The sequence below is a fragment of the Rhododendron vialii genome, chromosome 10a (genome assembly GCF_030253575.1).
Source record: "Rhododendron vialii isolate Sample 1 chromosome 10a, ASM3025357v1".
In the NCBI taxonomy this organism is placed as follows: Eukaryota; Viridiplantae; Streptophyta; class Magnoliopsida; order Ericales; family Ericaceae; genus Rhododendron; species Rhododendron vialii.
The window spans coordinates 36,485,402-36,497,801 of NC_080566.1; the positions used below are offsets into that span (position 1 = coordinate 36,485,402).

General features: G+C 34.2%; 1 protein-coding gene across 1 annotated transcript; it reads left to right on the forward strand.

The window, feature by feature from the left end:
• The first annotated feature begins 5,518 nt into the window (after positions 1–5,518).
• LOC131302735 (uncharacterized) lies at positions 5,519–6,458 on the forward strand. Its single transcript, XM_058329537.1, has 2 exons — positions 5,519–5,671; positions 5,752–6,458. Exons 1-2 carry the CDS (start codon positions 5,567–5,569, stop codon positions 6,292–6,294), a joined length of 648 nt encoding a protein of 215 aa, XP_058185520.1. The 5' UTR covers positions 5,519–5,566; the 3' UTR covers positions 6,295–6,458.
• Positions 6,459–12,400: the final 5,942 nt, after the last annotated feature.

The following is a 12,400-nucleotide window of genomic DNA, read 5'->3' on the forward strand; positions in this document are numbered from 1 at the left end:
TTTGAGGGCTGCTATTCCCCCTGACACACACACACCCCCGGCCCCACCTCCCTTTTCCGGAATTACCCCCGCCCCCTGTCTCTCTCTCTCTCTCTTCCTTTTCTTTCTTTTTTTCTTTACAGTTTTCTTCTTTCTTTTTTTTCCTTTTCTTTCCGGTTTGATTTTTTTTTTTCATTTTTTTTTCTTTCTAGTTTGAATTTTTTTTCTTTAATGATAGGTTCAAGTCAAATTCTAGGCTTTGCAAAATAATTGAGAAAAAAAAAATGTTTCAATTGATCATATTTATACGACTGTTTTATTTTTATTTTTATTTTTTTGTCCTTTATAGATTAAAAAATATAGTTACAAAAATAAGTGTTTCAATTTTCAATCCGTTTGAACCAGTGCAAAGATGTTATTTTTCTGATCATTTCATCCTAAATGATCGTAATAAATTTTTGGCTCCAAGGCCTTTCAATAAACACCCTAACCCTAAAAGAGTTTTGAAACTAAATAATGAGTCTTAGGGTGCTCGTTGAAAGGCCGTGAAGCAAAAAATTCATTAAGATTACAATTAGTGTTCGGGAACTAATTACGAAATGTATTTTGCAAACGACTTACTAATTCAGAATATAAATGTTATATTTAGGATTACTTTTTTTTAACTATAGTACAATTTAATAAATTTGTATTATTTAGCATAGATCCTCTTAATTGATTCAGTAGTATGTTGCTTCAAATCACGTTTCTACTCTATAGAATTGCAAATGGCTGGTTTCTATTTTTTTTAAACTAAAACGGAAACGTTTTAGGGGCTTCGTAGGGGCTACTGTGCCAATGGGAACAGCAGAGCCCTCAGGTCCCCTACTTTTTAATTTATTTTTTATTTAATTACTTATATCTTATTTATTTAATTTCTATAAATACACCATTTGTATATTTAAAAATATAATTCAAGAATTAAGTGCTTTAATTTTCAATTCAGTTAAATCAGAGCAAAGATCGTTTTTTTTTTAATTTTATTTTAAATGGTCATAATGAATTTTTTGGTTTAAGGCCTTTCAACAAACACCCTAAGACTCATTATTTAGTTTCAAGACTCTCTTAGAGTGTCCATTGAAAGGTCTTGAAGCCAAAAATTTATTACAACCATTTAGGATGAAATGATTAGAAAAATAACATCTTTGCACTGGTTCAAACGAATTGAAAATTGAATCACTTATTTTCGTAACTATATTTTTTAATCTATAAGGACAAAAAAAGAAAAATAAAACAGTTGTATAAACATGATCAATTGAAACATTTTTTTTCTCTTAATTATTTTACAAAGCCTAGAATTAGACTTGAACCAATTATTAAAGAGAAAAAAAAATTCAAACCGAAAAGAAAGAAAAGGAAATAAAATGAAAAAAAAAAGAAACTGAAAAGAAAAGGAAAAAATAAAAAAAAAAGGAAACCGAAAGGAAAGAAAGAAAGAAAAGGGAGAGAGAGCGGGGGGGGGGGGGTAAACTGGGAAAAGGGAGGGGGGGGGGGGGGGGGGGGGGGGAGTAGCAATTTTCAATAATTTTCACAATCTCTTTTTTTTTTTATTTATTTCGGCTCCGTTTGTTTGGGTGTAAAATATTTTCCGGTAAAATATTTTATTATTTATTTTTCTATGTTTGGTTGTGTAAAAAATATGAAAATATTTTACATGTAAAACGTTTTCCATCAATTGGATGAAAATGACTTATTCTTAAATTTTTCACAAGTTATTTTTCGAAATGAACCCGTTGCCTTCTACTGCAATTCTCATTGTTCAGTTTTTTCGATCGTCAGTCCTGACACACATTTAATTCCAATATTCTCAAATCTCTCTACTGTTGAAGCCCCCTCTCTATCTCTCTCCACTATTTTGTCATTTGAAAATATTTTCAAGTGCGAACCAAACAACGAAAAAAATGAAATTTGTTTTTTGAAAAAAAAATTTACATCGAAACAAACGTAGCGTTCATTCCTTGTCTTTTAATTTGTAATTTTTTATATATTATAAGACAAAAAATGAAGTGTATTTATAAAAAAAGAGAGTGCAAAAATCATTCAAAAAATATAGTAAAACACTTTTAAAGCACAATTTCGGACGCAATTAGACGTGTCACGTGTGTAACCATTAAATGTGTGTAGATCTAATAATTTCGGACACGATTGGTTCTGGAGTTGGGTTTGTAAAAGTGTTGGACAAACTGTACTACCAAGAAATGATTTAAAAAAAAAAAAAAACCGTACTACCAAGAATTACCGCGTGTGCAAATTAGGAGAATTTACGTTAAAAGGTCAACTCCCCATGATCATTTAATTGGAGTACCCAAAAAAGTAAACTAAAACCAAAAACAGGGAAACATTACATGAATTATTTCCTCTTCTATTACTACAAATGAATCAAGTAGCTCGTGGCTCGGCCTCGTTAACGCTCGGCTTGTTTAGTAAATGATCCGAGTTCGATCTCGAGCTTTTGACTCATTTAGAAAGCTCGGCTTGATTAAAGAGGCTCGTTTAAGCTCGGTTCATTAAAGCTCGAATCGAGTTTGAGCTCAAGTTTTTAACTCATCTAGTAAACAAGTCAAGCTCGAGCTTGACAAAGCTTGCCTCGTTTGCAACCTTACCTGTTTCAGGGAATTACAAAGAAATCAAAGGAAAAATGATTCACCATGTTAATTTGCACTTCCTTTTTTCTATTCTTGTGGTACATAAATGGATATGCCGATAGACCTAAGTATCCCGCTAAGCACTTAAAGCATGTACACCAACAAAATGTATTTTACCTACTCAACAATCCACTTTTTTTATTTTACCTACTCAAATTTTTCTCAACTCTACACCGATCTTCTCTATTATATCTCTTTATCTTATTACTGTATAAAATAAAATATACAACAGAGAAAGAGACAGAAAGAGGGGTAGAGTGAGAAACCGAGACAACCCGATCGTGTACCTGCACATCCAAGATCCAATCCTCGCCCACCTCCTCCAGTTCTCCAATCCTCTTCTCCACCCTCCTCAAATCCAGAAAAACCAAACCCAAAAAAAACAGAACCCTCGGTGGCCAGAAAAATCAAAACCCTCTGCTAGTCCCCTGCCCTCCTCCAAGTCCGCCAGAATCCTTCGTTGCAGTCCTGTAGAGAGGAAGAACGAGAGAGGATGAGGAAGTGGTAGGGAGGAGAGAGAGGAAGAACAATAGTACTTTAATGGCTTGCTCGTGAATAGTTGCTCGGTAGAAGTACAGAGCATTTTTCAGAAAGGAAAAATGCCTTCCTGTTTTGCGAGGCTGTTGCAAGCAGTTTTGGTGCCATTGATTAGGTTAAATAGCTAAAAATGTGGTTTTTGCTCTTCTGATGTACATGCTCTTAACCGCTTTATTGCAGTGGATTGCGCTGCAAATATTAGGGTTGTAAATGAACTAAGTCGTTCGTGAACTGTTTGAAGCTCGACTCGGCAAATGTTCGTTCAAGTTTGATTCGTCTACTAAATGAACCGAACCTGAACATCAATTTTAGGCTCGTTTCATAAATGAGCCAAACATAACGCAACAGTATTCGGCTCGATTAGATTCGCGAACCTGGAGTATATGTGTATCATAGGGATTTTATATAGTTATATAGCGAAAATTTTAAAACTTGTACAAGTCTAAACATTTACAATTACTAAAAATTTACTTAAGTATATGTTTTTATCATTTTATATGAATATATAAACATATTTATGTACATAATGAAAATTTTATTTGCAATTTTAGACATGTATGAGAGCATAAAAATATGATATTATTGGATCGTTAAGGCTCGTGAACAAGCTCGAGTTCGACCCAAACCTAAGCAAGCTCGGTTCGAGTTTGGCTCGTCTTAATTTTCATTGAGTTCAGTTCGAGCTCGAGTTCGCTAAAAAACTTAATGAACGAATTTGAACATTCTAATATTCGGCTCGATTCGGCTTGTTTACAGCCCTAGCTGCAATAAAGCGAGGGTCGAAATTAAGGTATCAATGCGTATTGTGAGCGCTGATGTTTTTGAATAAAGACAAAAAATAAGCCAATACGCCAATTTTTTCGTCTCTATTCAAAAAAAATTGGATTTCGATCGTAGTTTTTTTTACTTTTTAGATTTGTTTCGTCATGACGAAACAATAATCTCCAAAAAATTGACGATAAACTAACAAATATGAAAAAAAATTGAATAAAGACAAAAAATAAGCCAAAGTGACTTATATAAAAGAACAACCTGGGGCAAATACTACACAAAAATCCTAGTATTCACTATTCAACCAGTCACTCCGTAGTTTGTCACCTCCTATGTGTACCCGTGAATTCCTTAAATTTAAATTCTAATAATTAATATCCGCCACACCGCGTAGAAAGCCACGTAAGAGATGCAAAAAAATGTTGGAAAAAATGTTGGAAAACATTTTGGCAATAAATATCAACTTTCGCTCAAATATAGGCCTTGTTTGGTAACCATTTCATTTTCTGTTTTTTGTTTTTATTTTCAAAATTTTCAAAATTTAGAACATAAAGTTTGTTTGGTTGTCTATTTCATTTTTAAAAATTAAAATGAGTTTTCTTAATTTTTGAAAATTGAGAAAGTACCAAAAGTCTACTTTCACTTATTGTAAAAATAAAAACCGGCTGCCAAATCCAGAAAGGGGCGTTCCGCTTCTCTCCTTATATCAGTCGACGTCAACTTCTCCTTATCTCTCAGTCTTCACCAGATCCATCGATCTCTCTCGATCCCAAGCGGCTGAAAGGTCTCTCTCTCTCTCTCTCTCTCTCTCTCTCAACAAATCGTATTCATCTGTGACGATTAAAGTTAATACTCGAATATGATCATATGGTGAATCCAGTAGATAATCATCGTTTAAATTGATAGCAGATTTGAGTACTACTGCATCATTCTTTCGGATCGGAAAGAATCGTTTTATCTCATTTATGCCGTTATTGATTCACGGGTTAATATAGTAAGGATAATCAATTTTTGTGGGTTGCTAATGTTTCGATTGGAACGTGATCTCGACTCCGTTTTTGTTTATTAACTAAAGGTTCGCCGTCTGTTATATATGGATATCGCTTGTGGTAAATTGATTGAATCATAATTTGGATTTGGTTCTTGGTCATGATTAGTGGACTAGAAAATCACATTACTGTACCTATATTTTATGTATTAGTGATTTTATTTTGTTAGATGGTTATTGTTGTGGACACCTTTGACTTATCCATGAGATTTCTTGAATTTATAGTTCTACTTCGCCCAAATAAATTTGAGATCTTATTTAGACCAATTGTGGGGTGATTTATAAATAGGAAATGGCTACCAAAGGCAATGTAAGTATCAAGATTGAGGATGATGATGATGTTGAAGTGGGAGGTGTAGCTGATTCCCAGTGGTTGAAGAAAAATGAGGCGTTTTTTATTGACATTATGGAGGAGGAGGTGAAGACCATGGGCGGTAGAGATACTAAGACTTTTCAGATAAAAAGTTGGGCTAGGATGAGGAAGAGTCTAGCTAAATACTAATACTCTGAACTTCAAATAAAAAACAAGTTCAACCAACTACGCACTATGCACACCAAATTTAAGAGCCTTTGTAACCAAAGTGGCTTTGGGTGGTGTGCGGAAAAAGGTACTGTTACTGCTGATGATACCCTCTGGGAGAAGCTCTATAAGGTTAGAAGTGACATATTCCCTTTTATTTTACTCATGCTTATAAATTAAGTTTGATACAGGCCACTTTGTTCTTCACTTAGGTTAATAAGAAGGCCAAGCATTTCAGGAAAAAAGGTTTCCCACACTATGCAGCGATGACCCGAATACTTGGAGATAGCACTGCAATAGGATTCAATGCTCACCCGTCAGTCTATTCCCCGTTTGGAACAGATAGTTCTGGTCCCTCATTCCAACTCAAACAGGACAAAGACGATGGCGAAATAGAAGTAACGAATGTAGTGGTTAGTAGAAAAGGGAAAAAGGTTTTTGATATGAAGGCTTTAAAGACTACTGAGGCAAAGGAGAGTAGCAAAAGTAAGAAGAGGGACTCATTGTCTGTGAACCTCAGTGCATCTTTAAATGCTCTTGCAGAAAGTAGCAAGAGGAAGGTGGATATCCTTGAATCAAAGCATAATGCTAAGAGCACTAGTGTTAGTGTGACTTCTCAAGACCATGGTGAGCCACAAGGTTTGCTGGCTGAGTGCATAAAAACTCTTAATGCAGCATTTTACAAGGATGCTTTGGTAGCTCTTGTTTCTCTGTCAGAATTCATGTTTTTGTACTTTCCTTGCTTGCTTTTATGAGACTATGAGAGTGATTGGAGTGGTTTGATTCAGTTTGACGTTAGATTGGTTTGATTCAATTTGAATTATCCAATGGTAGAATTGTTCTACCCCGTATCCTTCTTTCTCTCTCTCTCTCTCTCTCTCTCTCTCTCTCTCTCATGTATCGTTTGGGAATTAGTGGAGAAATTGGTTTTAGAAATTCTTTTTTTTTTTTTTTGAAAACAGGTTAACACAAACATATTTTCTTCTTTCACTTTTTTTTTAGGAAAAGTAGAAATTGATTTTAATAAATAGAAAACAGAAAATAGAAAAGTGGCAGTGTTACCAAACATAACCATAGTGTTCGTACTTGAATAATTATTTTGGGTACAATTCCTCCCCTGCTAAATTTTCAACTCAACAAATGAAAGGGTTCTGCAGAAACCTATTCAATAAGTGCCCGGACAGGCCAACAATGTTTTCATAATGCAAGAGACTCTAAAGTAATAAGAATTTTCTGAGGGACCCACGAAGATGACTCAAACAATTGTCAGACGACGGCGGTTAGATCGGGTCATTTCGCTAAGGAAAATGTATTTAACTTTAAAAAAGTATAGTAATTAAAAGAAAATCGTAAAGTGAAATCTATCTTACCAAGTTCATAATTTTATGCAAATGCAATGACATTACTCCTAATTAAATATTTGATCCCAATGAGGAAAATAAGGGCAATAAAGTCATCATTTTTTAAAAAAAAAAAATTCTCTATTACATCGCATTTGATAAATTCAATAGAACATGGATTCATTTCAGCTCCAAATTGTTAGGCAAAAACTAAGTAGTGCGATACATTTTTTTTTATATCGGCAACAAATTTATTGAGGAATAGATGTAAAATTGCAAAAAGGGCCCACAAATCATTGAACAAGACCTTCGAGCTACTGGACAGGATCTCGTTTCATTATATTTTCTGTACTTTATTATCATAATATTATTATACATTAGTTTTGAATTCTTTGTTGAGTGAGAAGTTTTTAATTTTTTATACCTTTATCTCTCACGGTATGCCAGTAGAATTTACAAATCTCATACTCAAGCAAACACGAGACAATATTATTTTTGTATGACAAATAATTAAGCATTTCTAATATTATATTTGTTTACTACTTCTTGGTTGCATTACGAATTCTCATTCTCGTAAACATCATCTTGTTGATTAATTATAATAATCACTTGTAATCAAAAGAACTACAGAGGAAAAAGCACAGGTATAACAAATTAAATATAACATCCACATAATAAATTTTCTTCAATGTTGATATCCTCTATATATAAACCAACTCGATAAAAACAAGCTAGTTCACGAGTTATTTTCCATTGTTCTTGAAAGGAAAATAAAAGAAAGCAAAAGGGAGTTCATACCTTGGTTGATTTGTTATCTATTTGTAAAAACAGGGCTGAATGGAGAACCAACTGGCCAGTGCCGGAGTGCACATACGTCCAAGCACGCATTAAAAACAACGTTGCCAAACAACGTGGCCTTGGGGATTGTAATTACCCCGCTCAGTCGACATGCCATATCATGTCATCTTGTTTTGCCGTGCTCATTGAAATAACATATCGTATCATCTTTGATTGGTGACATGTCATGATGCGCTTGTCTTGATCGGCAATAGGCTTATTTGCACTCAAAGAAAATGTATTCTAATTATTTACTAAACTTCACCAGAAGACACTCTTTCTCATCATCATAATAAAATTTATTTTATGAGTGAGTTTGCTAGCAAAATAAAGTTAAAAAGATTTTTTTCTATCTAAATACTGATCTTCTATGTAACTGTGGTTGCTTGTGCAGAAGTCAAGTCCAGAAATACAAAACATACAAATAGCTTTCCATAACCTTTGCCAAAGAAAGAGTGTCACTGGAGAGTGCACATTCGTGACAGGGGAGTGATTTTCGCACCCTTTGAATTGTTAACTGCACTCCTAAGGGGAGTGCAAAGGCTGGTGGGGCCTGTAGAGATTTAGTTCCGTGGTTTGCGCTAGTTGGCCCGAGGACACCTGTGTTACCAGAAAAAACGTAGAATTGATTTTTACTCCAAATCGTTAACTTTAGGAAATGCGATTAATAATTTGGGGAGTGCGAAAATCACTCCCATTGTAAATTAGAAGAACAAAGGATGTAAATTTTCTTTGGAATATATATATGATTCGAAAATTCAAAGAAAAAAAAACAAAAACAAAAAAACAAACTAAGTAATTGCCAGCTTGTAGTTGCTCATTGTAGCTTTTCAATTTTTTTGGTTGTCACTAGATTTTAAATTAATTTAAAAATTGGATAGGATATACATAATATATGACAGCCAATTAAATGTTTCTTTTCAGGGGAGAGATATACCAAGGAGGCAAGGGACAAAGTACCAACCTGTAAAGCAGCCCCAAATATAAATAATGGCCGTCACACACTCTCTCTCTCTCTCTCTCTCTCTCTCTCTCTCTATTTTTTTAATTTTCCGAATCGGTCATACAGTACATTTTTGTATTCCATTACAAACATTCGTTTTGCAATACTTGTTCAAATTTTTTTTCTTTTCCACATCAATTTAAATAACCAATTTAAGATCTTTATTTCGATCTGCGCATCAATTGAAAAGTTAAAACACCCAAATCCTTTATTTTCTATTGGAAAATTATATGATTCTTCGTAATAGATAATATTGTGGAAGGGAAGGAGGGAGGGAGGAAGGGACTAGTATGTCATTTTTCTCCTTTCTCTCTCCCTCTCTAAATATATCTTGATTGATGGTTAAAACAATTTCTTTCCATTTTTAGCCTGCAGTTAAGCTCAGTTACACTCTATGGTTTAAATGCCATGTTTCTCAATTTAGAATGAAATAATGAATGAGTTACTACTTTACCCCGACAAACATCATGTGGTGGAAGCAAAAAATAAATGAGTACCATAACTTGTGCACAAGATTCGAATTGATGCTAGTGCTCCATTTCATGGTTAATTTTTACGCGGTTGCTATTGTTGTTGTGTGGGCCACAACACTCAAGCTAATGCAGTCCTATTAAAAAAATCAAGTCGATCAGACATAGAGGCGACTGTACCATGATTTTAGACCATGGGTAAAAAAAAATACACTAACAATCGCATAGGTTAAATTTTCCTCGGTATTGTTGACACTGGGTCAATCATGCGGAGTTAAAATAACAAAAATCTGAAATTATAGACAGATACACAAATAGTTAAATACAGAAGACACTCACATTGTAGGTGGATATGCATTACACGCGTTTGTATGAGTGTGTGGTGGTAGCAAAGTTGTAGAACATTTGAAGAAAGTCCAGTTATAAATGGGTAACTAAATAATAATATTACTTTCTCTATCCCAAAATGATAGTCTCCTATGAAAGGACGTCTAATTTTGAATAAAAAAAAATTACTTCCGTTCATAATTTTTTAAAATTTTCTTTACCGAAATAAAGAACTAATCGAGATTTTTAATTTGATGCGAATAAATTCGAAAAATCATGTACGAAAGTACTTTATTTTTTACACCGAAATTGCACGGTTTTTGTTCGTAGGGGACTATCAAAATGGGACGGAGGAGTATATCCCATCAAAATAAAATAAGCCCGTCCTAACACATTTTAGAACCAAAAAAATATACTGGGCAACAAAGAAAGGGGAAATCTATGTACATTTTGCTTTCGCTTATCATATATCCCACCAAGTTAGAGTCTATTTTTCGCATAGAGCTTTTCGTCATTGACACATCATACTTTTTAATTTGTCACTGCTGGATGAACATCCTGAAATGCCCTTGATCGGACATTAAAAAATATTCAAGAGTTTGTCTTGAAAGACTATTTTCAAAAGCGCGCTACCTCGTTTTTTCAAGACAAATATAGTTCATAAATGTTGTCATATTTTGTTGCTCGATTAACTTGATACTTTTAGCCGGCCTGGTTCAACTGGAAGACTATTTTCAAAGGGAGTTCATTATTTGAAGACAAGTATAATTAAGAAATGTCGTTATATATTGATGTCCGATTAACTTGATGATTTAAGCCGGCCTAGTTGTGCTGACTATTTCTATAACATGACGGATTTGGATTATACTAGTACTAGTAGTACTTTTTTAGGTCGGGATTGGAGACTATTTTGGTGGCACAGGTTTATGTGATCGTCTCCGGTCTCTTTGAGAATTGGAGATCCAGTTTAATGCACGGGTAGGTTTACTTCGACGAGAACCATTTATGATTAAGACTAGTCGAGAACATTGACCACTTCAAATCCATGTTCATCTGGTACTAATAGATATATTTTCGGAACACAATATTTTTTAAAATATAGATTGAAACACTAATTTTGAACCTATTTTTCTGTAATCATTTGTATCGGATATATATCAAGCTATTTCTGGAACACAATCATATATGTTTAAAAAATAGACTGAAACACCAAATTACAACACATATTTCTTAATTTACACATTTTTATTGAATATATATCAATCAATATCCAGTGAACATGATTTTTGATGTGCCGCTATAAATTCTAAATAGTTATGTAACGGGTGAATTGGACTAACTTAATTCTTAGTGAATACCATTTTGGTTTTTAAGATTTTTTGATAACGTTGGTTTTTAAGGTTGGAACAACAAAAGTAAAATAATGTTTACACTCTTATTCTGTGAATGCATTTATTTTTTCTCTTTATAATGGTGAAGTCGCATAATTAAAGCCCCTCTAAATTTATTATTTCTTTGAATGTTTATGTTACTTCACTATATGATTAAAGATAAATAATAATAAAAACACACTCATAAAACAGAAGATATTGGTGATAATAAAACATTAATTATTATAACACAATCATTACCCATCTTTTCAATCATTACCCTATTTCTCTTTCCATCCACTACCAAAATTAAACTAAACTAAATTCTCAACTAAACAAAGCCACAATCTCTTAACTACTAATCATAGGCCTGTGATGCAATGATTTTCCGTACGCCACTCCACCAAATAAGTATTTGTCCCTTTATTTATTCATAGATGCTAATTTTATATCTCTTGTATAATTTATTCACACAGTAGCACATGGATGACTGTTTTGCGTATTGGAAAATAATTTCTCGATTGGGAAAATTATCCAATGCTCTTCAACTTTCGCTCCAATGATTTTTATCAACACATATTGATGTGAAACACTGAAACCCACCACAAAATATATGAACATCATGCCAATGTACGGTGGCGAGGACCAGTGGAGTATCTCCAAGAACCCTGTATAATAATCTCTCCTTGTCAAATGTCAACTAACCCTTATCTCTTACCTGAAAGGTACGGCTAATTGCGGAAAATTTAAATTGGTTCTTTCCTAGCATCAACATTGATTAAAGAATCTTGGTCTGCATCAAAATTTTGTTTTGATTCTCCACCTTTGGCCTTGGACATTTTGAAAATTCAGAGATACATGTGCAGATTTGCGATAGAATTTGACCCAAACCTCAATGAATGATGGGACCTACTGCAGAGTTTATCTCTAATATCAATTTGCCCTTCGACCTCTCAATTTTTTATGAAGAGGAAGGGCGGCCGAGGGGAAAGGAGAGACAAAAAGAGGAGGAGGAGCCTCCTTCACCATCCAAAACCCAAGTTGCTTATGGACATAGATGTCCGGACATAATAATTTTAAGTACGGCAACACAGATGTCGTGCTTTGAATCATTGCACATAAACTCCACCACGCATATCAAATCCGGACGACTGGAAAAAAAAAAAAAAAACAATGTTATGGACATAGATGTTTATATTCAGCCCGACGTGATTCACGTCCGGATCAAAATCCTCCTTGAACGTGTCTAGCTCAACCGCGAGAATCCGGTTCAAGGCGTTGCCGTCCGTGGTGGCATTCGTCAGGCCCAAGTACCCGCAGAAGCTATTCCGCGGGAGATTGAGGCCTGGCGCCACCAGGAACGCGAGCCCCTCCCCCGGGGTGTTAAAATAATGTCTTGCCCTAATTTTGTATTTAGGGCTAAAATGTAATGTTTAGTTTTGGGCCATAAAATGTTGTTATGTTTATGTTGGGTCATGTTAAGTCTTTATTTGTGAATGAGCCATGTGTAATGT